We start from the raw sequence: 26,585 nt of genomic DNA, 5'->3' as shown, positions 1-26,585 counted from the left end.
AGAAGATGAGATAATATTATTCAAATTGTAAGTTTATAACCATTCACTTCAATAAGTAATATAGCTCTTATAAGATCTAAGTTAACCGCAGATCGCGCGATCGCAAACAAGAGTTTCAGGTTTGACGTTAGGCGTTTGAGTTTGAAACAGTTTCAGTGCGTTTAGATTGAAGTTAACAAAAGCCACGCGCCGTGTTTAATTTGGGGAAAAAATATAACATTATTGCCTTTTTGATTGCCAAATTGTTTGGAAAAAATACTTAATTGATTAAACTGGGATGGTCCTCTGAGATGCGCTTGGTTTCATGCATTTTCCTCTTTGTGGTTTCGGCAAAGAAACAGTTGACACTGGACCAGCATGGTAACTTCAACTCCGTGATCGGATCTTGTACAATAACCTTCAGTTTCTTTATTTCTTAATTCTTAGTTCTTCTTAGTTAAGCTAAAAGTGAATGATAATTGCAAAATACACAGTGTTAGAAACACCATCATTACAGTGTAAACAGTGGGTATTTAAGGTGATTTCCTGGTTTTACATTGCGCAACCCTTCTTGCATCATTGGCGTGAGCATTATCTCCCACATTGATAAAATGGCGTATTTTCATTGACGCCAAGCTTAATCCGTCGAAGAATGGCTATTTTCTCCTGTACGAATACGGTGATCACCATTTTGCGGAGAATGGAGCCTTCATGGAGCAGCAAAAAAATCAGCAAAGATCTATGATCAGTTTTTTGGTTGCCTCCCACGCAGACACTCTGAGGGCTTCGTCCTCTCGTGGGGGAGGAACGTGACGAAGCCCTAAGAGTGTTTGCGTGGGAGTGGGAGCATTTTCCCGATCGTCCCAGACTTTGCCCACATATCGGAAAATCGCCAGACGCTTGTCGTAGATTCTCCCAATAGTGACTTTGGCGGAAAATGGAAAGTGCGCCAAAAATTGAAACACGCAATTTAAAAGATCAATAAAGAGCTAAAACCATCGCCGACGTCCCCGAAATTACAAATTTGTGTTTTCATATGACGGGAATGATCGTCGACGATCGCAAAAATCTGGGACATGTTGGGAAAATAGAAACGCTTCCTATTTATTTTTTTATTTTTTATTTTGTATATGCCTAAGATTATTCATTACTGTGACACCGACCGTTTGGATTAAGCGGATTACTACTTATTATTATATGGCTTGTGTTTGTAACCGATATAACGCGCGCTCTGATTGGCTAATTGTGACTGAATTGTAAGGCATTATTATCCCGTAATGCCCAGGGGCCGATTACGGGCTTGCACAAACAAAGCAAAAGGTAATTAAAAAGCCATATAATAAACTACTTACTAACCTCACTTGCTTGGGACCGTACTGGGGAATATTGGCCCTCGGTCGTTTTTGTACGGACCTCGCTGCGCTCGGTCCGTACTGCCACGACCTCGGGCCAATATTCCCCAGTACGGCCCTAGCGCTCGGTTAGTAAGAAGTTAGTATGCACCAATCAATCTATGCATTGATCGTAATCTCCGAACAAGTTTGCATTGAAAGTTTTACGACTAAAAGAGGAAATATTTCTGTACAGTTTAAACTTTCAATGCATGCTAAATAAGAGATCAAACATCACTATTATTTCCTAGTTATTAACCTTCTTCAAGTTCCTCTAAGAAATTGCCCAAAGAGATCGCTCAAATCCTGAACTTCTTTTCCTAGTCTTTTACATTCTAGAAATCTGCCTAAGAAATCGCTCTATTTTGCCTTGCACCTCTGTGGCAATATCTTAGAAAATCCGCGTTTCTGAGAAACTTCCTATTTGTTTGATTCTGGAAACTTTTTCAAGCAATTTCTTGAATAGAAAAGTTCGAGTCTTAAAAACCTTTATGTATATTATTATGCCCCAGTAGTCGACCATTTTTTTTAAATTTTGCGTTGGCCTTCTTTAAAAATCTCAGGAAATCTACATTTTAGATTCTTCAGAAAAACCTGCCATTTCCTTGTCCATGGGCTCTCTACACCTTATTCCAAAATGGCCGCTGATTTATGCGCATACAAATTGGCCCTTGTTGGCTCGTTCAAGAAAAAATATTCTTTTGAATTTTAGGCTTAAGAACGAGGCATCAAGGGCAAATTTGAATAAAAGCAAAAGAATATTTAAATGGCGGCCATTTTGGAATAAGGTGTCTTTCGCACCTCTTTTTCACAGAAAGACTAATGAGAAGACCTGGCAACTTTGTCTTAAATTTTTGCTTTTTTGAGAAAAAAATGATGATCATAACATGTGACAGTATTGATATTTAGCCTTTCCAGTATGCATGAAAAACGGTTCTTCCTGGAAACTCTGTCTTGGACTTAAACGGAAAGTACACCATATTCCTTTACCGCTTATGATGAGGTTGAATGCTTAAATGCTTACAATAACTCATTTAATTGAAGTAAGGAAATTGACATATTGACGCATTACAGTCCAAGAAGTATTTATCTCAAGTTTTGGACGCCGTTTCTGAAAAAAAAAAGTAAGAAAGAAAAGAAAAAAGATAGCGGGTTAAATGACGATTAGGAATTTCATTCTGATTGATAAATGATTATTAAAGTGCTACTACGACCGAATTCTTCTTTTTCTTTAAATTTCAAAACTATGTTAACTAAATACTAAGTGACCCCAGTTTTAAGTTCTGATTTTAAAGAGACACCTGTTTATTTTAACTGGAATTTTCTCATTTATTGGTCCGCCATTCCTAGCTTTAAAATCTTCAGAGAGCTGGGTCGAGGAGAAAATGACGTCAAACACTCACTCCTTTAAGAACGCAATGCGTGTGTATGCTGCTGAATTAATATGCAGCACGGGAGTTTCGGGCTTTCACATTTTCAAACTCATGTCTTGCATATTTAATAAAATGAGTTTACACGCTGAAATTTTAAGCTAGTGAGTAAATGACGTCATTTTCCCTAGATCCAACCATTCGAGGTCCAATCGGTCAGTTTTGAACTTGAGAAATGGCGGACCGTGAAATCCAAAACTTGACACTCAAAATAAACAACCTTTGGATAAAACTCAAAGCTCAAAATTTTGCCAGTCAGGTGTTAAGCGAACACACTTTCAAAATCTGAAGAAAAAAAAGGAAATGTTTTTTTGATCATAGTAGCACTTAAGACAATTTGTTTTCATCCGTGAAAGCGTTTTTACATAGATAAGCTTAGGAAGAGAGCAACAATTCATATTCAACTAAGTATAACTGTGACATGATGTAGTCTATAAGCCCTCAATAGGGAGCTTAAGCACGCGCTTGAACAGTTTTCCCCTTTACCTCGTCTTCAAACAACCACATTTACATTCCTAAGTATCTTTAGAGATTGTTAGCATAAAAATCTGGGAGACATCAATGTCCTGGCACGCGAAATGTTCTCGTACGGTTGCCGTCCGCGCCTCAAAAACGCGCGTGCTTAAGCTCCCTATCTAACTTTACATTACGGCGGTAACCGGCAATTAGTGATTTCTTTTCAGTCCATTGCACTGTTTAGGCGTACCCGACCCGGTGAATGGGGTAGAATTTCATACAGCGGGCTAAAATGGCAAAGTACAAAAGAACCATTGTTATTCCGATCAGGCCTTGCTAATTAGGCATTATTATGTTCGCTTTGTTCTTTTGTTTCATGAATATTAACTATTTCGGATCCGGTACGTATATAAAAGACCAGCCGGTGAATGCAATTAATATTTATTTTAGTCCTTAGCCAAAGCAGTTTGTAAATGAACTACATTGACGACCGATTTTAAACCCTTTCTCTATGAGGAACTTACCTACCCTGAGTGCCAGAGGTTTTTCTTGCGCTGTTTTCGGTGTCGGTCATGTCTCTATTGTGACCCGCTCGTCTGCCACGCGCGAGAAAAAAACCTCTGATACCCACCTTACCTTTTTCTCTCGACAACTTTCCGACACGAAACCTGTACATCATATTTCTTTTCAGTAATTAAAATCATATTCGAACAGCGCTTACCATTCTTTTCGAGTTGTTGTAGCCCAAATTCAAACGAGACATCATCGCCAATTAGAACAAATGGCGCCCAGTATTTAATGGCGGAATACTCCTTTGTCTCCCGAAGAGATTTCATGGCATGGTGAAGAGCTAAACTTGTACTTTTCCTATCTGCCAAGTGTTGATAAAAACTCTTCATGAACAAGAAGGTCGCCTCATCATCAATTGCCCAGAGTGACACCAGAACAGACCGGGCACCAGCACACAGGAAAGCTCTGGCTATTCCCACCACGCCCTCAGCTTTTACCTCTCCTTGACCACTATGTGAGCAACTCAGGACAACCAGTCTGGCCTGAAGATGAAGTTCTTGAACATCGCTCATTGTTAACATGTAATCTTCTTGTTCGGGGACCTGGGATGTGCAGTCGGGAATTGGGGCCGAAAGAATTTCTCCATATTCGTCATCTCCATGAGCAGCAATGTGGATTAAAGCAACCGACTTCATTCTCTTCAGCACCTCAGTTTTCGTTGCATTTTCGCCAGTGAGAGGCGTGGTCTTCAGAAGTTCTCCAATCATCTCCACCTCTTTTTTCGCGCATGGCAACTGTTTATAAATGGGTCCACCGGTGCCCCAAGTGATTTCCTTTAAGCACGGATCGCCCACAAGTAGCGCTTCACTCTTAATGTTGAACTCGTCAAGTGCACTAGAGATCACTTTTAAGGCGGTTAGCGAGGGAAAAGTACGGATCCTGACAGAGTCACTCAATGCAGAATATGGAGCCAAGCAAAATGGTCCATCAGGAACAAAGATCAAGTCATCACCCTGGAGCAAGTCTGCAATGGGACTGATTAAGAAATCATATAAGGGCTGCAAGGGGTTGTCGGACACGCTGAAAGACTGAAAAGATTCCTCAACAACTTCTCCACTGCAAGAGAACCGACTGCGATGTCTGTGTACCGAGCGATTCTCGCATCGGACAACAGCCCCAGCGCCAATCTGTTTCAAAGCAGTCTTTATCAGTGAGTCAGCACTTCCATTTTCGATTTCCTTTTCCCTATAGTTTATTCCGCTTGCTCTTCTCAGAAGCCAAAGACTGATAGTGTTCCCTGCAAGTGCTATGAAAACTGTTTGTAAAGGCAAATATTTCATAAGAGTGGAGATAGTTTCCGTCCTCGCAATTGCCGAGGTAGGTTCTTCATCAACGCCAAATCGCACCTTCAAAATGTCTCTTAAAGCCTGTGCACGTCCTTGTTCAGCAGCAAACAAAGCCTCATCAACCTCTCTATTCTTTAAAAGTGATCTCCACCGAGCTGTGTACACCACTTGTTTTGTATCACGAAAGCTTATTTTCCATGCATCTTCGGCCTGAAGAAGACGCCTTGTTTCATCAAAATGTTTTATGCTTAGACGATAAAAATTAAGGGCTTTGCACAACGAGCCTAAAAATTCATGAAAAAGACCAAGCCTGTAGCAAGCGATTCCCTGCCCTACTGGATCCTCCGTTTCCTTGGAAATAATAAAATGTTGTTCGTTAAAGAGAAGAGCATTTTCAAGCTCACCCATTCTGCCATAAGAGTTGCCGAGATTACCATTGGCAGTTCCCTCCCCGGCCCTATCCCCTACTTCTTTTGCAATGCTAAGATCTTGTTCATGATACTCTATGGCTCGCTTAAAATTGCCCAGACTGTGATAAGCGTTGCCGAGATTACCATAGGCTTTTCCCTCCCCGGCCCTATCCCCTACTTCTTTTGCAATGCTAAGATCTTGTTCGTGATACTCTATGGCTCGCTTAAAATTGCCCAGACTGTGATAAGCGTTGCCGAGATTACCATTGGCCCTTCCCTCCCCGGCCCTATCCCCTACTTCTTTTGCAATGCTAAGATCTTGTTCGTGATACTCTATGGCACGCTTGAAATTGCCCAGACTGTGATAAGCGTTGCCGAGATTACCATTGGCTTTGCCTTCCTCGGCCCTATCCCCTACTTCTTTCGCAATGCTAAGATCTTTTATGTAATACTCCATGGCTCGCTTAAAATTGCAATGACTCTGATAAGCGACGCCAAGGTTAGAATAGGCTTTTCCCTCCCCGGCCCTATCCCCTACTTCTTTTGCAATGCTAAGATGTTGTTCCTAATACTGTTTGGCTCGCTTAAAACTGCCCATAGTGTGAAAAGCGACGCCGAGATTAGCATAGGCTTTTCCCTCCCCGGACCTATCCCCTATTTCTTTTGCAATGCTAAGATGTTGTTCATGATACTCTATGGCTCGCTTAAAATTATCCAGACTGTGATAATCGGCGCCGAGACTGCCATTGGCCCCTCCCTCCCCGGCCCTATCCCCTACTTCTTTTGCAATGCTAAGATCTTGTTCGTTATACTCTATGGCTCGCTTAAAATTGCCCAGTGTTCGATAAGCGTTGCCGAGATTACCAATCGCCCTGCTCTCCTCGGCCATATCCCCAACTTCTTTTGCAATGCTAAGATCTTTTTCGTAATACTCTATGGCTCGCTTGAAATTGCCCAGACTTCCATAAGCGTTGCCGAGACTACCATTGGCCTTGCCCTCTCCGGCCCTATCCCCTACTTCTTTTGCAATTCTAAGATGTTGTTCATAATACTGTTTGGCTCGCTTAAAATTGCCCAGACTGTGAAAAGCGACGCCGAGATTAGCATAGGCTTTTGCCTCCCCGGCCCTAGCCCCTACTTCTTTTGCAATGCTAAGATGTTGTTTATGATACTCTATGGCTCGCTTAAAATTCCCCAGACTGTGATAAGCGGCGCCGAGATTGGCATTGGCCCCTCCCTCTCGGGCCTTATTCCCTAATTCTTTTGCAATGCTAAGCTCTTGTTATTTATACTCTATGGCTCGCTTAAAATTGCCCAGACTGAGATAAGCGTTGCCGAGATTACCATTGGCCATTCCCTCCCCGGCCCTATCCCCTACTTCTTTTGCAATGCTAAGATGTTGTTCATGATACTCTATGGCTCGCTTAAAATTCCCCAGACTGTGATAAGAGTTGCCGAGATTACCATTGGCCCTTCCCTCCCCGGCCCTATCCCCTACTTCTTTTGCAATGCTAAGATCTTGTTCGTGATACTCTATGGCTCGCTTAAAATTGCCCAGTCCGTGATAAGCGTTGCCGAGATTACCATTGGCCCTTCCCTCCCCGGCCCTATCCCCTACTTCTTTTGCAATGCTAAGATGTTGTTCGTGATACTCTATGGCTCGCTTAAAATTCCCCAGACTGTGATAAGCGATGCCGAGATTACCATTGGCCGTTCCCTCCCTGGCCCTATCCCCTACTTCTTTTGCAATGCTAAGATGTTGTTCATTATACTCTATGGCTCGCTTCAAATTGCCCAGTCTGTGATAAGCGACGCCGAGATTACCATTGGCCCTTTCCTCCCCGGCCCTATCCCCTACTTCTTTTGCAATGCTAAGATGTTGTTCGTGATACTCTATGGCTCGCTTAAAATTCCCCAGACTGCGATAAGAGGTGCCCAGATTACCATTGGCCGTTCCCTCCCCGGCCCTATTCCCTACTTCTTTTGCAATGCTAAGATGTTGTTCGTGATAACCTATGGCTCGCTTAAAATTGCCCAGACTGTGATAAGCGTTGCCGAGATTACCACTGGCCCCTCCTTCCCCGGCCCTATCCCCTACTTCTTTTGCAATGCTAAGATGTTGTTCATAATACTTTATGGCTCGCTTAAAATATCCCAGACTGTGACAAGCAAGGCCGAGATTGCCACAGGCTTTTCCTTCTCCAGCACTGAAACCTATTTCCTTAAAAATCCTTAATGCTTCTGTGTAATCCCTCTTGGCCTGTTCGAAATAAGCCAAGCCATAATAATAATTGCCTAAATTCAAATATGCAATACCCTCCCCTTTTCTGTTTCCCTTTTTTCTGGCAACGCTTAGCTCTTGTATATGCTGCTCGAAAACGTTCATCTTTCTGTCTGCCATTCTTGATTACAAGAACTCTTAAGAACAAGGAAGGTCGTCTTTGAAAGTGAGGGCGCTCCTTGAAAAATACAAAAGAAAGCATGAGAAGTTCAATGCACTGACCACAAATGCTGCAGGTACGTAGCCAAACCAACACAAAAGAGACCGCATGTCATTATGGGTCTAACAAAGACAATAGACCTAATCGGCTAATTCAGTGTTGTACCCAATTTAAATCATCGGGGTTTAAGATTCTTTGTGCATTGTATTTGCATGATAATGTAGCCTTCATATTTAAATGATATGAAAATACCTGGAACAAAACGTTTTGTTCCCAAAGGGTTTGAATTGGGTAAAACATTGAGTTAGCCGATTAGGTCTTTTTTTTTGCTATTGACGTGAAACTCTTTACTTCTTTTGCTGAGGCCTTTGTTTGATTTAAACTGAATTTTTAAAGCCAGAATTGACCGCACAAAATAGGCGTATTTAAATGGCAAAAATTTGTCCCATATTAGTCAAAGTAATACTGTTGTCTTTTGTCATCAGATTTTCCTGATCAAATCAAATTGCTCGTGTGATACCAGTGTTTAAAGATGGTGGTCAATCACTTTTTATGACATACAGACTGCTCTAAATGTCCCCTGGAATCTCAAAGTTGCTCTAGAAAGTAATTACTGGGTTGCTTATGGCAATCCAGTCGGAAAATGGGTAGATAATTTTTTTTACTGGGTTGCCTATGACAAACCCAGTCGAGGTCTGCGTTTTGTTTGTTTGTTTTCTTTCTTTTTTTTTCTTTTTTTTAGTTTTTTTTTTCCGTGTCGGTAAAAGTCTTGCGTGTCACTCCCCTGGTAAGTGGTGTCTTTATGCATAGAACCTTCTGCGCGTATTTTCTTAGGATCGAGAGGGTAGTGGAACTGCGTAGATTTCTCTGGTGGACACAGTAGAATCATTAACTTAGCCTGCAATGGCGTCGAAAGTCATGTAACGCCAAGGGCGTCTTAGGGGATCCTTAAACAAAATATACCCTTATGGAGCTCAATAATGGAAAGTCAGTTCGATAAACTCGGCAGGAATCTCAAAAGCGACGAGTACTGGACTTCGACAACAATCTATCGCCCGTCGAGACGAAATCAAAGTGAGCTGTATTTACCTGAAGTACATGGTAATTTGACACGATTGAGTTTCTTGTCTTTACGCACGCAATGAAATAGGAAGAGGTTTTCGCCTCTAAGAGTAAATATGTTGTTTGTTTCAATAAATTTTTCGCTGGAAAAGGATTCTGTGGTATTTTCTGCCTTTGTGAATTATAATATCATGTTGTGTATTGAATTTTCGAGCTTAAGGTTAAAATGTGATATGGGAGAAGTTTTTTAGTATTGCTCTGTAAGCTGGAAAGGTTCACAGGCCTGTTGGAAGCGTGCTTGAGTTTCAACAAAATGAGCCCCAAAATCAGTGAAGAATTGTGACCCAGTTGAATAATAAAGTAGCTGCTATTTCCAAAATGATGGAATTACCTGGTGATAAATACCGTCGTTCGCGTCTTGGAGAGTAAATTTTGACTTTGCATAAACAAGAGTTGTGCGATTGTGATCTTTGTTTTGACTTCGCTCATTTCATTGTCAAACTTTGTAACACTTGACAGAAAAAGAAACTTACAAAAACCCGGTATCTTGCCATCATTTGACACAGATACTTCACTGTTTGGCGAGTAAACATGCCGCGGTAACTTCATCACGGCACCCACTGAATTCCGGCGATGTCACTTTCGATTTTGCGATTTATTCGTGCAGCCAACACCTACAATAACAAAATTGAACGTTGCAAAAATCCAGCAATATGTTTGTCGCTGATCGTAACTTTTTATATTCTATGTTCACGGTTCGAAATCAATGTTGTTTTCATGTCGTAAATATGTTATTCTCGAGCGATCGTCCTGGAGACTTCCTTCTGCTCTTTCTAAAAACTGTGTATCAATAGTTATTTACTTTTTCATCAATATTTGTTTTTGTATAAAGCAAGCTAACAAGATCTGTACCTTGCTGAGTTCGTATTTGTTAGCGTTAATAGTATTTTCGGTCCGATGTTTCTGTTTTATGAGGGGTATATTGTTTTGGTCTCCCATCCAAACACTAACCCCGCCGAACAGGGATTGACTTCAGTGAACTTCGGCATTACAAAGCTGTCAGATGCTCAGCGGGCACGCTTAAACTTGTGGTGAAAAGAAGTTTATCAACATGTCAGCCCAGAAGCCAATGTTTCTCACTTCCCATTTATTTTCTTCAATCTTTCTGGGTTCAGTACTTTGCTAGTAACCACATGTCTTCTCAGACTATTTACCCAAGACTTCTACCATGGCACTACAATGATAGACAATACCAAAACAATATCGTGCACTGTTAGAGCTACATATTACGCAAGGACAGATCTGTTTCGTCGTACGAACGTGTGAGCACCTGAGAGCCAAAGGGCCTCCTCTGGTATGACTTCTTAATGACCTTGAAAAAAATTGTTTGGAACGGTGCACGTACCACAGGCAACCCAGTGTACCCTCACGGAGGGTCTAGATATCTATAACCGTTTTGTAAGTAGCTTAAATAAATTACGTCACATTTAGCACATCATACATCACATTAAGTTTATGTTTTCTCTACATTGCGTATTTGCTATCTCTTCACCACTGATTGACCTGCACAAGAAGTCATCTTGCGCTTGATGGCAGTGAACATCTCATAGGTGTGTGTTTATTTATATTCTAAGGCCTTTGTTATGGCAGATAACAAAAAAATTCTGTTTCATAAATGTGAACACTAAGGGGTCCATTACGTTGCCGTAATTTGTTTGGTTTAACGGCCATTAATATATGCACCCGCGCTCTGGGAGGATCTATTCTGGTTCCGTCATTTTTCTTACTCTATGTTCATAACTTCAGTGATGTATTCAAACTACCAGACCGGATTTTATTTGCAACTGCTGATATGACGATGCTTGTCTCTTAGGTCTAGTTATTTGGTAACCTAGTTGAAGGCAAAGAAACTTGCAGAAAACTAATTCTTTATTCTATTTAAGCCTCGAGAGAAAAGGCATCATCTTCGAACGCAAATCTACCAAAATGATTAAAGAATTGAACAGATCGTAGAATGGCCTTTCTTGGGGTTGTACTTGACTAACATCTTTCTTGGAAACCTGAATTCCTCAATTGGCTTACAAAATCTCTGAAGCTATAGCATTTAATTTCAGGTATAGTTCTTTTACTAAATTTTCTTTCAGAACTCTGTACTGCTGTTTAGTTTATCCTTATAGTCATTATTGTATTATTGTGCATGTACAAATCCAATCTTCGTATCTTCGTAGTCTTGTCTCTTTGCAAAGTGTACCGTCAAAATAATTCCTAAATCAATCACTCAGACCCAATCTTCAGAGAATTAGAACTATCAAATTTTCGAATATTAGATTACAAGAACTGGGTAAATTTATTTATTCTTATGAACATTCTCCTCCACCGTCTAGGTTTTATTCATAATTTTCTACTGAAAACCACGCATATGACTTTTTCACTAGATTTGACGAATGATTTTCGCGTCCAACTCTGTAGAACTATTCTTCGCAACTTCGGTTAACTTCTAAGTACTAGAAAGCTTGTGGCAGAAGATTCATAACAGATTCAAAAATGTCCACTCTGGAGGGTGTATTCAAAAAGTTCGGCGTAAGTTCAGGAACTATTGGACTGTCACATCATAGAAGAAGTCGATGGCCCCCAACATGGGTCACCCCAATAGTAATCATTCCAAAGGCGGATGGTGAAATTCATTTGTGCAAAACATGAGGCGAGCAAATGGATCCATACCCAATATCAACTGTAGATGAGTTGCTGCACAACATGAATGGTACAAATGTTTTTAGCAAGCTAGTGGAAATACCACCAGCTGGAACCTCAGCAGTCTAGGGTCACGCTAGATCACCATCCTCGTAACACGTCTGCAAGAGAAGAGAAGTTGAGGAAACACCTGCAGTGGATGAAGAGTTGAAAGCTCTGAGAAAGGCAATCAAAACTGGTCGATTAGAGGAATTCTAGGCTTACAGCCGTTATTATGAGTATGTGGTCATGACATCAACCACCAGTGAGAAAGTAATTGACAATGTAGAAGATAATTTTAGCCACCATGGTCTTCCCTTAACATTGAACTCTGCAAGCAAAAGGGAATTGTGCTTCTCGAGAACAAAGGCAAATGGGGAAGTTGAAATGCAAAATGCCTCCCTATGTGCCCCCAGTGGTAAAGAAATTGCTTTAGTTATGATCCTTATGCAAAGGCATCATTGTGTAGTTTTCAGTTACGGTAATAACAAATAAAGCACAAATACTCATGTCACAAAGGTTGCTAGTCGCCTGCTGATTTTAACTTCAAAAACTCACCAATAATTAACGAGCCTAACAGCCAATCAAGACACCCATAAAACGTCACGTGCATGAGCTTTAAACCCGATAAAACACTTTTCATTTGAATTTTTTAGATAAAGAATAGTATTATGGCCGGGCTTGTTATACTTTTTGTATGCTAATACCTTAAAGTCCATGTATAAGCCGCACCTCAAATTAGAAGCTTGAATTCCGCAAAAAAAATAAGAGACAACAAACTTTGAAGTTCCAATGAAGTTCTACTAGTAAACAAACAAGGGCAGACAATTATGGTTTCAAAACACTGACACGGTGGTTGTTATACCTTTCATATCCATTAAGTCTTTAGATGGTGAAATTTCACTTGTCATACCTTTATCTTGTAAGTTTATTATTAAAAAAAAATTAATAAAGATGCTCTCTCCACGCGATTTCTTTTTCAATATCAGTTTTTATATCACTTTGAAACGCTCTTGAATACGCACAAGTGCTTAGTAGCCAAGCTTTGAAATGTGGAGAGGAGTCTGGGCATCACAATTAAACGGTCGGCCATTTGGCTTGCGAGTACTCGCGAATATCTTGGTATTTTCTCGCACGTGGTGGAAAGATATCCATGACAGTGACTGAAAGCAGGCGTCAAACAGCTTTGTGGAGGAATGGAGATTTCCTGTAGGTTGGTGTTCAGTTGATCCAGTAAAGTGATAGAAAATTAATCGCTTGAAAGAACTATTGGAGAACAAGAAGCGTAAATGAATGCAATGAGCGGCTCCTTCAGGAGCCACCATTCATGATAAAGGTAATGCTCAGCAACAACATGCTTTCAGTTTGTTATATATTTATTTAGTTTAACCTCTCAGGTGTTTCCGTAGATAAGCCGCACCCTCGATTTTTTATTTGAATTTTGAGGAAAAAGGTGCGGCTTTTACATGGACTTTTACCGTATCTTCCTCTCACAATTTGAACCTTTGTTTTCTTGGGTCTAAAAACACTCTGCTATGCCTCGTGTTTTTAAATCCGATAAAACACAGCTGCTCGTTTTTTAAACATTACTTCATTAAGTAGCACAGATCTTATGATGACTGGCAAAGGCCACGCCGAATTGTTGTTCAACGAGAAGATGAGAGAGTAGGTGTCAGAACTGCATGCCGATTGTCACTTATACACCTAGAAACTAAGGACAGAAATTCAGATGTAAAACCAGAGACCAAAGAACAGGCAGATAAGGTATTCAAGTAGGTGATCAAGTACTGGTGAGACCAGAAAAGAAGAATACGTTTTCCACACCATTCCAAGATATCAGCAAGACCACCGACAGTGTTGTTGTGGATGAAGATCCGAGTTGGTCTCAATAGTCAAGAAATACCTCCCATGTAAAAAACGTTTGTGGCAGATAATTTCACCCTCACTGTAGAAGCATCACCAGTAAGAGTGGAGAAGACTACAGCACATGCCACAACACCAAGTCAAGCTATGGTTGAACTAACCACAGCAAAACCATTAAGTGTACTTCTGACCAGGAATGGACCATTTAGCACAAGCAAGTGCGGAGAATAGAGACGAGGCAGTATCTATCCCGGGAGGGGGGGGGGGTGGGGGTGTACTCCCTAGAATGGCCTATAAAGGGAGGCTCCGCCCAAAAGGTGTACCTTTTTCACTCTTCAGGTATATGACAGGGTAGGGATTTCACGAGTCGACGTATAGGAATGGGTAGGGAAATCTGTCATTTGGGTATTTAAAAGGGTCTTGCATTATTTTCCACTGGAAGGCAATATACGAAATGGGTACCATTTGTCAATGGAAGGTATACGAAAGGGCTATCTTTTCTGCCAAAAATTGTATGTAAAGGAGTAAGGATTCGGACCTCGGGGCGGAGCCTCGCTGTACTAATTTTTTCTAGTAAATGTATCATCAAGGTAGTTGACCTTGACATGTATTCTTTCAGCTTTGAGTTGTAGTAGTCAATGGTACCAGTAACCCAGGCTGACCACGTCCACATCGATGTATTAAAATACCATACCATGTAAGTTAACAGCGTCTTAAAAGCGTTTGTAGCTTCACATCGCAAAAACATAAACAATGTTCGGCCTCAGCTCCATAATTAGAGGTTTTTACTAAAAAAAAGAGTGTATATAATGGGAGCTCTTTTGCCGTGGCTGAGTCCTGTATTCATAAGATAAGGATATAAGGAGCAATAAACGACTTACCAGTGTTGGTCTAAACGGATGCTTTTCAAAACGGCAAAAGTTTCGTGTGAGGTCAAGCAATGGCTTCGTGACTCTGAAATTTTAATTTGATGTGGTTATTCCATTATCAAATCTCTCCGTAAAACACTATCTTGTAAAAAAGTGTTAACTTTCTTAACAAAAATCTGAGTAAACCTGGAGTAGAAAACTGAAAAGTTCTTAAAGGGAACCTCCACTCCGACTAATGAATAATTTTAAACCTAACAAAATAATGTTTGCAATCAAATTTGCTCGACAATTTTCTTCAAAGAAGTTTTTGGATCGAACAAAATGAACTTCAGAATCACTTATTTTCACTCTAAATTTCCCGGGCGCCGCCATCTTAAATAATTGTCACGTGTTGCGGTTTCCCTTATTGTTTTCACGACTTTAAGATTTACGACGGCGACGTCGACAAAAACGTCACCTCAAAACATATTCTACACTGTCATAAATCTTTCGTGATTATTCCATCTCCTTTACGTCGTGCAATGTGGGCGAAGTATCCTAAAAGTAAATTGATACGTGACGTTTCAGAGTAAAAATATAGAATGACAGGTTTACATTTATACGCTCACGTTGTCGTGAAAACCTCAAATTTGGTGATTTCACGTCGTTTTTGAGCAGAGTACCGCAAAAATATATGCTAAAATGCATGCCGCAAGAGCAGCACGATTATTTTTCCTCTTTTAATGAACAATTATTCCATGAGCGCGCATTGGATATGAGATGGTAAATAGCCAACGAGGCGCGTAGCGCCGAGTTGGCTATAACCAGTCTCATATCCAACAAGCGCAAATGGAATAATTGTTTTATTAAGTTCCTTAAACTCCAAAAATTTGGATGTACGAAATACGAGCGAAAAAAGCGAAATCGAAAAAACTTGAAGAAGATGCGATAATCTGTAATACCTTGAGGTCAGACAGACGTAGGCTCATCACAAAAACATTTCTTAACTTTTCGCGTATTTTAAAGGTCAGAATTGATCCAGACTTTCCACAAAAAACCTTTTTTTTCTTTTTTGGCTTTATTCAAAGGGAAATTTCGCTTTCCGGCGAAAAAAAATTAGCTTAGCAACGTTAAGCGCAATCATTTACCATATAAGGTCAAACAAAGGTATATGAGTTGATAACCGAGATTGAGTGAACCAATCAGAGCACGCGAAATGCATTATCCGAGGTTGAGAATTGAATAACCACTGATATTCCTGTTTTGTGGCGTTCACGCTGACCACCGCGTCGTAGATCTTAAAGTTCCTAATAAGGCAACCACGACAAGTCACCATTCATTCAATCAAGATGGCGGCGCCTGGGAAATTTGAACACAAAAACAAACGTTTTTGAAATGCATTTAGTTAGATACAAACGCTTCCATTGCAAAACATTCGGACAATTTTTATTGCAAACATTATGTTCTGGGGTTAAAAGTTTTTAATTTTTGCTTTAGTGATTAAAGAAAAGTAACACATGGAACAAGAAGAACAACAAAAATAATTAATTGCACAGTTCAACACGGAACGAGATCAAGTGATTGTCACTCAAATCGCTAATTGCTCCATTCTTCCAATCATCTGATGGATTATTCCTATCAGGTTCAGGTCGCTGTGTGAATGAAAACTTATAAGGCTCTAACCTTACTTAGCTCTAAAGGGGATATGTTACGAATTTTATAATTAGCCAAATTTAGCGACAGCGAACTGGCAACCAAATCAGGGGAAACGTAAAAATAATTACTTAAAACATTGAAGGAAGGTTTGAATAAAACTTCAAATACAATTTTAATGGAAGCGGGGCAAGGGAGAAACTGAAGAAGATTAAAATGGATTGAAATTTGCGTTTTTGAAAACTGTTCAGCCAAACAGATTTCCAAAGGTTATCCGATTGTTGTTTGAAACTTAAACAAGAAGACGCACGGTAGAGTTTTTTCACTCACGTGTCAGTAACCTTTTTTTTCCACCGAAACAAAAGAAAACGTTTGCATGATAATAGCACTCAATTCCCGGAGGATTAGTTGGGGATACCAACATGGCCGCATTGACGTCACGTGAAAACACTCTATAAAAGGGGTCGATGCACGCTCTGCTTTTGTTCGCATTCATTCAAGCAAAACTGATTAATTACCCTAAAAGATATTTCTATCGCGAGAAAAAGGGACTGGGGATTTAAAAAAAACGACAGATAACATTTCATGACCTATTACAGACACATTGCCATAAGGGGCAAACCCTTGATCTTGAATCTAACCGGGTAAGAAAACTTTCCTTTCGCCAGAACTGCCTGGCCAGACCAGTCAGTTTGCAAAGAAAATGCAACAATAGACCTCTTTACAGTTGTGTGCTTAGTTACGTGGCCTTTGAATGAAAGTGAGGCTGGTGTTGACCTTGTTATGATACAGACCTCCCTTCTTTTCTCATGTTAATGATGTTAGTGTCGTGCTAATTAGTGATAATTTACATGAGAGAAGCAGTGCGCTTTCTATCAAAACAAGGTCATTTCCAGCTTCACTTTCGTTCATAGGCCAGGTAACTAAGCACACAACTGTAAAATGGACTATTTGAAGGAACACTTGCATAATAATCCCTCTCATTCTTCTGGAGGAGTGTCTTATCATCCTCGAAGAAGGCGTTGTAGAGTTAGTCCTTCGAAATGCCTGGTCTCTAGCCAGGCAGTTATGTCAAAAGAAAAGCTTCCTTTCGGAAAGCGTTCGATTCCAGACTCAGCATCATTTGTTGGCTGCGTTTGTTGGTTCTCTTCTCTGCACCGAGAAGTTGTTCTCCGGGTACTCCGGTTTTCCCCTCTCCTCGAAAACCAACATTTGACTTGATTTGCGGTGATTATTAGTGTTTCAGTTTACAGTGTCTCCAAATAGTGATTTTGGGCCATCAGCATTGCGGCTCCAAATGGAGGAGTCAGCGGTAATTTTTGCAGCTTATGAAGTTTGTCGTGAATATTGAGTCCGCGATGTAGATGTAGATGAACAATGAGGAATTTATCCACAACAGCACTTGTGTTTACCTTGTTTCTTTTGATTACGAAATCTCTGTTCCACATATCATACGTCAGAGCAGGCTGCTGATTTAGTTTTTGAGCCCGCACTGAAAAGACCCAAAAAGGGGAGAAAGCCCAACTTCCAAGGTCATTTTCTCGCAAAGAAAAAAGAAAAAAAAAAAAAAAAAAAAAAAAAAAAAAACAGGAAACGAGACGAAATATCTACACAGGTTTAAGTTTACTTATGTTAGGATTTCCAAAAAAGAAAAAAATTGGAAACATTTTCAGTTCTCCCTTAAAGTTCCTTCCTTTACGATGGCCCAGAAGGCTCAAACACCTCCACTTCACCTTACCATAAAAGACTTAGTTAGCTTATTTTCTCGATGTACAAGCAAAGAATAGAAGGCAGGATAGTTCTATCGCACAACAAACAAATAATTAACTATATATTATACACAGTAAGCTAGTATATTCAAATACCTTGCAATACTCTTGTTGGAACAGGGTGAACATCAACAAAGAATCCAGCTAAAAATAAATTAATGGATAAGCAATATCGGTAGATTCTTTGCGTGCGTACTTCAGTCACAAATGAATGACGGTGACCGTTTTACAAAATAAACATAAAAACAATACCGTCATACTTCCTTGCTTTAATATAAAGGAGGTATGGAGAAAACAACAGGAAACAAGAGAAAAGGGATCAGAACTGGTTCATTACGCATAAAATTCCTTGCTCATATTATTGAACTGCCACTTTGACCAAAAAATCAGGTCTTTTGTTTTTCTTTGGCGAACAAAACTATATTAACCAAACACTAAGTGACCCAAGTTTTAAGGCCTTGATTTAAAAGAAACACCTGTTTGTTTTAACTGGAATTTTCTTATTCAATGGTCCGCCATTTCTAACTTTAAAATCTTGAGGGAGCTGATTCTTAGTTACTTTCAGGGCTTTTAAATGACATTAAAAGAAAAAAAAACAAGACATATGTAATCGGAGCTGGTTTGCATCGCATGAGTCATATATTCATGAGATAAGGCCATACGGAGCAAGGAGCGACTTACCAGTGTTGGTCCAAACGGATCCTTTTCAAAAGCAAAAGTTTCGTGGAGGTGAAGCAATGGCTTCGTGAGTCTGAAATTTCAATTTTACGTGGTTATTCCATTATCAAGTCGCTCGGTAAAACATCCTGTGGGAAAAGTGTTAACTTTCTGAACACAAATTTATCTGAGTAGAATTGGAGCGTAAAACTGAAAAGTTCTTAAGAGAAGTAACAAATGGAACAGGAAGAACAAAAAGTCATTTCAACCTTTATCAAACCGGAAATCAATGAATCAGTTCAACACGGAAAGAGATCAAGTATTGTTACCCAAATAGTTAATAGTTCCATTGCTCCCAACTACTGATGGTTTATTCCTATGCGGTTCAGGTCGTTATGGGAACGAAAAAATATAAGGGTGTAACCTCGCTTACCTTCAAAGGGGGATGTGTTACGAAATTTATAATTAGCCAAATTTAGCAACTGGGAACTGGCAACCAAATCATGGGAAACGTAAAAATAACCGGCTACTTAAAACAGTGAAGGAAGGTTTGAATAAAACATCAAATACAAATTTAAAGGAGGCAGGGCAAAGGCAAAACTGAAGAAGATTAAAATGGATTGGAATGTGGGTTTTTTGAAACTGTTTCACCCAACAGCGTATCTTCTTTGTTTGTAACTTAAATTCCGTACGTGTTACTCATTCCGTATACTCATTTTCACTCATCATTTGCTTCGTAACACCCTCCATTTTGAATCTGAGTCGATAAGAAAACTAAAACCTTCTTAAATTCCGTACGCTCGTCAGACATCATTTCCTTACTTTCTCGATGTACAAGGAGAGAATAGAGGGTAGTATAGATCGATCAAACAACCAACAAATAATTATTTATTACACCCTTGCACCAAGCTAATATTACTAATTACCTTTCAATGTTCCTCTTTGCAACCAGTTGAGCAGGAATAATGAACACCACCGTAAATAAGTTAAGGAATAAGCGAAGGATTTGCGTGCGTGTGTCAGTCACAACTGAATGGGTTGTATCGAAAACGAAGCTCTTGAAAACGAGGAACTAAGCAGGAAATACCCAAAGATCGAAAACGAAGGACCCTAAGTCGAAAACGAAGCGCTCAAAACAAGAAAACGAAGCACTCACAACTCGAAAACGAAGCACCCTATTTTCCATTGGAAGATCGCTTTGACCAGAGTAATCCAAAGTTTTAGGTTTCACAACAGGTGCCTTCAAAATTAACGCCATATTTAACACCCACCGAACAAAACCGTAGCGCATCTTACAACTCTACCTTCAGCACATGAAGCGGGACTCTAATTGGCTTGTTCTAAAATAATGAACGGTGAATGGGAACGGGTATTAAGGAACGGGAAATTACTAAAATAGGGAATCTCTAAAAGGGAGGATTACTAAAGTATTGAATCTCTAAAAAGGGGGAAGTTTTTTCGGGAAACGATTTGTCACAGACACAAATCACTGTTGAGAGATTAAGAGACTCATTCTACCGACCAGCAAGTGTTGTTAGAAAACGATTGACGATACATGTAAATATTCGTGGTTCTTAACGTATTTACAAGGCAAACGATCCGTGTTGTTCCCGCAAAAATTAACATATTAAAGGCTCGCGACAGTATTGTGTCCTGAAGAGGTTGTCATATTTCAGTTCTTTCAACGTGTTAGTAAACTATCGAGTAAATTATCGCAATATAGGAAACTCTTAATTATGCAAAACCATTTCATGGGTAGCTGCATCGTTGGGGATACTCTCAGCATTTCCGAATTCTAATTTTGTTACCAGAAGAACTTGCTACTCAACTTTTCCGGCACTCGATGTACCTATCATTACTAATACCGTGACACCGTTTCAGTTCCTTTATCCGGTCACATTTTAACATTTCCTGTTTCTTACTATTCAGTCGTTATTCACGTTATTCAAGCCTAAAAACTTCATCCCTTGTAGTATGTTCCATTTTTGAAAAACGGTGGCCACATTGCGGTAAAATTGACCTTGCGTTTCCTTTAGTCTGTTTCGACTGGTACACCATCGTGTCCGCCATAATCAAACCATCTACTCACAACGCCCTTTTCATATTCGGTACTGATTTGTTTTCTCCCTGCTTCAACATCAATTGCTCCGTTTGTAAACAGTGGCAGCTGTAGTCTCAACTATTACTAGTACATGTATTACAGCACAAAAGTATTTTTCAGGGAAGGGGAAGCTCGCATTTTATTGGCTTATCCTGTTAGTTACCATGACGACACCTGCATCCTTAAAATGATATCTTCACAAAGCGTGGTGAAGATATGATTCGTTAGAAAAAGAAAATCCTAGTACTTCATCAGTATCTACATAATAAATCACATTAACATTACATTACGTTTCACTAAGTCTATGTTTTCACAACATTGCGTATGACTTTTTACGTAACAAACGGGTTGCTTTTAGAAAGAATCAATTACTTCTTCAGCGCTGATTCACCCGTACGAGAGAAAATGTTCTTGCCCTTCATGGTGTTGAACATGCCATAGGTGTTTGTTTGTCTTTTTATCTTTCTAAGACCTTTCAGGTTAGCGTGTATCACAGAATTCTGATTCATAAACATGAATACTGTGGTCCAACAGGTCGCAATTTGTTCAGTTTTTCCTTTTAATTTGCCTTGACATTTGTATTGCCTAGTATCTTTTCACCATTAGAGAAGCTTGGTTAAAAAACGTATAAGAAACTAATGTTTTGGCAGTGAGAAATGTTCACTTCCGGTCTCCTTTTGCGCCTCAAAAATGTCTCGTGCTCCGTAATATGATTTAATTCATGCAACAATAGTGTTTTAGATGTGGGACCAGGAAGTTATGAATGGCTTCATATTTTTGTCCAGGATTCTTGGTTAACTTCAGGGCTTTTAAACTACGTTAAAGGATAAAAAATATGTAATCATATGTAATCGGAACTGCCATCAGCCGCCATGAATGATATATTCATAAGATAAGGCGAGAAGGAGCAGTGTTGGTCGAAACGGATGTTTTTCAAAAGCAAAAGTTTCGAGCGAGGTCAAGCAATGGCTTCGTGACTCTGACATTTTAATTTTACGTGGTTATTTCATTATCGAGTCTCTCGGTGAAACATTATCTTGTAGGAAAAGTGTTAAATTTCTTAACACAAATCTTTGTAGATCTGGAGCGGAAAACGGCAAAGTTCAACAGCCTGAGACTTTAACAAATGGAACAGGAATATAGAAGAAGAAGTCATTTCATGGTCGAACAAACTGTGCAAGTTAATGACGCTAGTCAGCACGGAAAGAGATCAAGTGATTGTTACCACAATAGTTCATTGATCCATTTTGCTCCGAACTAATGATGTCTTCTTCCTATGACGTTCATGGCGTGAACGAAAACGAAAATACATAAAGCTCCACCCTTGCTTAGCTTTAACCCTTTCACTCCCGTGGGGTTCCCCATTGACAAGTAAAATCGTCTGGCGTTAGACAAAGTAAAATCTATAAGTATCACTCTTGGGAGTGAAAGGGTTAAAGGGACTGTGTTACGAATTTTATAATTAGCCAAATTTAGCGACTGCCATGGAACTGGATACCAAATCGAGCGAAATATAAAAATACATTGTATCTACTTAAAACATTGAAGGAAGCTTTAAGTAAAACATCATAAATTACAAACTGATCAGAAGAAGACTAAAGTGGATTGGAATTTGGGTTTTTTAAAACTGTTCAACCCAACAGCTTTTCATAGTTTATCTTTGTTGTTTGTAACTTAGATTCTGTATGCTCCACAGACATTTTTTGTCAGGAATTCTTACTCATTCTAACTCATCATTTGCTTCCCTCCCTCCAATTGGAATCTAAGGCGATAAGAAAACTAAAACTTTCTCCATTTAGGAAAAACTCATGATACATCATTTCCTTACTTTCTCGATGTACAAGGAAAGAATAGAGGGTAGTTTAGATCGATCAAACAGCAAAGAAATAATTATTTATTACACCCTTGCTCCAAGCTAATATTACTAATTACCTTGCAATGTTCCTCTTTACAACCAGTTGAGCAGGAATAATGAACACCACTGCAAATAAGTTAAGGAATAAGCGGTGGATTTTTTGCGTGCGTGCGTCAGTCACAACTGAATGGGTAGTATTGAAAACGAGGAACTAAGTAGGAAACACCCAAAAGATCGAAAACGAAGGACCCTAAGTCGAAAACAAAGCACTCAGCACTAGAAAACGAAGCACCGCAGGTCGAAAACGAAATACTCACAACTCGAAAACGAAGCACCCTATTTCCCATTGGTAGATCGCTTTTGTATGGCCTTGTAACTTTTCCATGATCCTACAGAAATAGGAAATTATCGCCCCCTCCCCTTGCTAAGTGTACCCAGCAAGGTTTTAGAATCATGTGTAGCGGAAATAATTGTGAAACATGTTTTCTCGGACAACGAAGCGCTCGTCACGGACAACCAATGGGCCAACCAAAAAGAGAGATCGAGCTATTACTTACTCATCATTACACTTGACTGAAACTTGGCGACGAGCAATTGATAACAAATTAGTTGTGGGAACCGTATTCATAGACTTTCAGAAGGCGTTCGATTGCGTTTCACACCCAAACCTTCTTCTCAAGCTAGAGCCCAACTTCGGAATTACGGGAAACTTACTGGCATGGCTAATTAAGAGATTATCTTTCTGAACGTGAACCGCGACTACACTGTAATTAATGGCGTACCCTCAGAGAATTCCAAAGTGGCACGGCATACCACAGGGCTCCGTACTGGGGCTCATACTCTTCGCCTTATAGACAAACGATCTACCGAAAGCTAAGTGGGACTCTTTATTCGACATTTACAGGGTCAAAATAGCTACCTTAATTTATAAAATTTATAATCACACAACTTCATCGTGCTTGGAACATTTTTTCCAAAGGAAAGAGTCCAAGTGTGACTTCGTCATCAACATCGTGTTAGCGTACAAAGTTTTGAAACTTATTATATGAAAAATTCTATATCATAAAGAGGATCCATTGTTTGGAATCTTGGAGCACCATCCGCTGTCAGCGCCAGAGATTTTGCTAAGAGGGCAAAAAGTCTCCCGCCCTCAGAAACTTGAACTTTAGTGAAGAGTCATCGCAAACTGAATTGGTTCCCAAATTCAAAGTGATTTCGTCTTTTATTGATTTTATTTATGTCTTTTTTTGTATTTTTTAATTTTTTATTATCCTATTAACATTTTTTACACGGCCCCATAAGCTATATTAGCTTTAAAACCCATCGTGTTTAAATAAAACAGGTTGTTTTTGTTGTCGTTACTAGCTACTCTTGCTTCAACTTTTCAGTGGTCTGGTTTCTTATTAACCCTTTTAATGCTACAACGCCTCCGCTAAAGGCAGCTTATCGTGACACGAGCCGACGCGGGTTGGCGGGTTACCCCACCTTCAAGTGTTTACATGAAAAAACGCGACCGGTACCCCGGCTGGGCGGGTTAGCCGGTCTGGAAGATCGCCCAGCAACCCGCCTCAGCGGGCTACCTCACCTATCGTGTAAACGTGAGGCTGAAAAATAAACGTTTATGTAGACAGGTGGGTTACCCCACCTCCGTGTAAACATGCCTTCAAAGGTCAGCTTTCTAACAAAAAGAAATGACTACAAGATAAGAGACATGTTTTTTCTGATGGTCACTCGGGGATACTCGGAAAAAGATCCGAGTGTTCCTTTGTAGAAGTCGAACGCACGACCTTCCTTCCGGTGACTAGTTCGGATGCTATATCACTGAGCTATAGGAGACTCATGGGAACGAGGGAATGGCACTAGTTTCAGCTGACAATTGTCCTGCTATACTGCTAGGAATGAAATTGTAGAAATGGTGAATTCTCACTTTCGGTCATTTCTAACAGATGTTTCTTTTCTCACCACATGGTCGCAATTTTTATTTTCTTTAACGACTTGCCTTTTTTTACTACCTGTAAATAATAGAATTCATGGACAGTACTAAAAGTGATTGCGTTTCTTCCCTATTTATTGTTATCTCTTCCGATTTGAGGGGTGTAGTCCTCTTAATATCTGAGTTCCCTGGGGGGAGGAACTGTTAGTTGCGGTCCCCATTTTCTCTCGTTTAAAGTGCCCACAACGAGGCATAAACGGAACTGAAAACAAAGGCAGCCATAACTTACAGCACCGCCTGAAACAAGGTTAGCAAGATATTTGTCACATCGACAGTTCTTTGAATTGCAAGCAACATAAACAAACAGGTGTATTGTAGACTAAGGCTCGCTGAACTGGCCAGTCAACTATCTGAGGGATAGAAAAAGACTTAGAAGTGAACCCAATGCTTGGAGGAAGTAATGATCGTTTGTGAAACCGAATCAAACAGGTTTTTGTTGTTGATAACGAGGGGACAATTAGACAGTCCTCTGGTATTTCAATTGCATCTGACAAGAAAGGTCAATGAGATCACATTTGCCAGGATGACGAAATGCACTTCAATAACAGAATCTGTTAAGGACGGTGCCTACTATTGTTATTGCGCACACGTTCTGCGCATCTCGAGATACTCGGATTTCCTATCGGTGATGCTTACTAATACAGGGATATTTTTGCGCGGTTTAAAACTATCTGGAGGAAGTCGATCTTAGTAAGTACTCTTGGTATCCAAAACGAAAATTGAGGGTAACCATGCATTTTTGAGAGATAATTAAGCTTCAATTTGAGAAAGAACGCCATACATTGCTTTGTATTTTAAAGCTTTTTACAAATATGATTCATGAATTATCTTTGAAAAATGCGTGGTTACCCCCAATTTTATTTTTGGATTTCAATAACCCTTGTTAAGATATACAGTTCCTGCACAATCATAAACCGGGGCAAAAATATCTTTAATTAGTAGGCACCGTTCTTAAATTGCCGTTTTCAAAATCGATCGAGAGGCTGCGACCATCTGCATCACAGCAGAAATCGAAAGAGAGAAGTGATGCTCGTGCTTATCTGAACAATTTAAGCAATTGTCTCTAACAGACACCTAAAAACTTCAGGTGATTTTCGACGGGATTCGAACCTATGATCTATGCGTAGCTGGTGCAATGCTCTGCCAACTGAGCTATGAAGCCACTCAATCTATGAAGGTCAATTTGTTGAGCTCTGTGTGTTTTCGCGGCGAGTGAACAGATATCAGGGACCTTAAGATTCTAGAACGAGAACGAGAACGAGTAATTTATAACCCGTACGATTAATCTTACTCTTTGTTAGCAGTATAGGTTGCTCAGTTATTCTTATTGCTGGTAACTGGGCCTTTTTGCTCATCAAAAAATGCCAAAACTGCTACCATGTTGTTGCAAAACCGGCACACTTTTTCTTGTTACCTTAATTTTTTTTTTTAGTTTTATAATTTTAAGGCCGTCAAGTTTGTCATTTCTGTGCTTGGCAATGTTAAGATTTTTTGCAAAAAAGGCATGCTAAAAGGGTGCTTTTGCATTGGGAGACTGGGTACTAGTCAAAAAACACGTTTATTACCAAAATAGACAAAATATTTCAAAGTTGCCAAGCACAGTTTTTTAGTTGCTTCTATTTTGTGTCTTTTTGGAATAGTAGAGTCAAACAACGCTAGCTAAAAAGTGTGCCCAATTTTTGTTCAAAGAATTTTTCAATCTTTTAGGAGCTGTAGGGACACGTGACCTAATTTGCATAACTTTAGTCCATTGTGAAGCATCGTTTTTGGTGGTGTGAAATATGATCGGGTATTTTCTGCGTTATGATACTCTTTTTGTGTCATTGACCACCCCCTCCCCCCCCCCCCACCTTGTTTTTGTGAGAGAATGCAAATTGACCCATGCCTTAATTCACCTGAGTGTACAATAGCCATACCCCAAGTACTATTACTGCCAACCCCTGTCTACAAGTCCTGCTTACAATTTTTCTTTTTACTGGGTTGCTAAACCCAGTCGGAGTCTGCGTTTCATTTCTCCGTTTTTTTTTCCGTGTCATGAAAAGTCTTTCCTGTCCCTCCCCTGCTAAGTAATGTCATGGTGTGTAGAGTATT

General features: G+C 39.8%; 1 protein-coding gene across 1 annotated transcript in view; it reads right to left on the bottom strand.

Annotated features, from left to right (window-relative positions):
- Positions 1–22,716, bottom strand: part of LOC138024422 (tetratricopeptide repeat protein 28-like) — a 57,349-nt gene extending 34,633 nt beyond the window's left edge. Inside the window, 5 exon segments of the mRNA XM_068871623.1 lie at positions 5,517–7,981; positions 14,500–14,572; positions 17,985–18,032; positions 18,570–18,639; positions 22,579–22,716. Of these exon segments, the coding sequence (XP_068727724.1) occupies positions 5,517–7,923 (2,407 nt within the window). The 5' untranslated portion in view covers positions 7,924–7,981; positions 14,500–14,572; positions 17,985–18,032; positions 18,570–18,639; positions 22,579–22,716.
- Positions 22,717–26,585: the final 3,869 nt, after the last annotated feature.

Source organism: Montipora capricornis, chromosome 11, assembly GCF_036669925.1.
Source record: "Montipora capricornis isolate CH-2021 chromosome 11, ASM3666992v2, whole genome shotgun sequence".
NCBI lineage: Eukaryota > Metazoa > Cnidaria > Anthozoa > Scleractinia > Acroporidae > Montipora > Montipora capricornis.
This window is presented reverse-complemented; position numbering and strand designations above follow the sequence as displayed.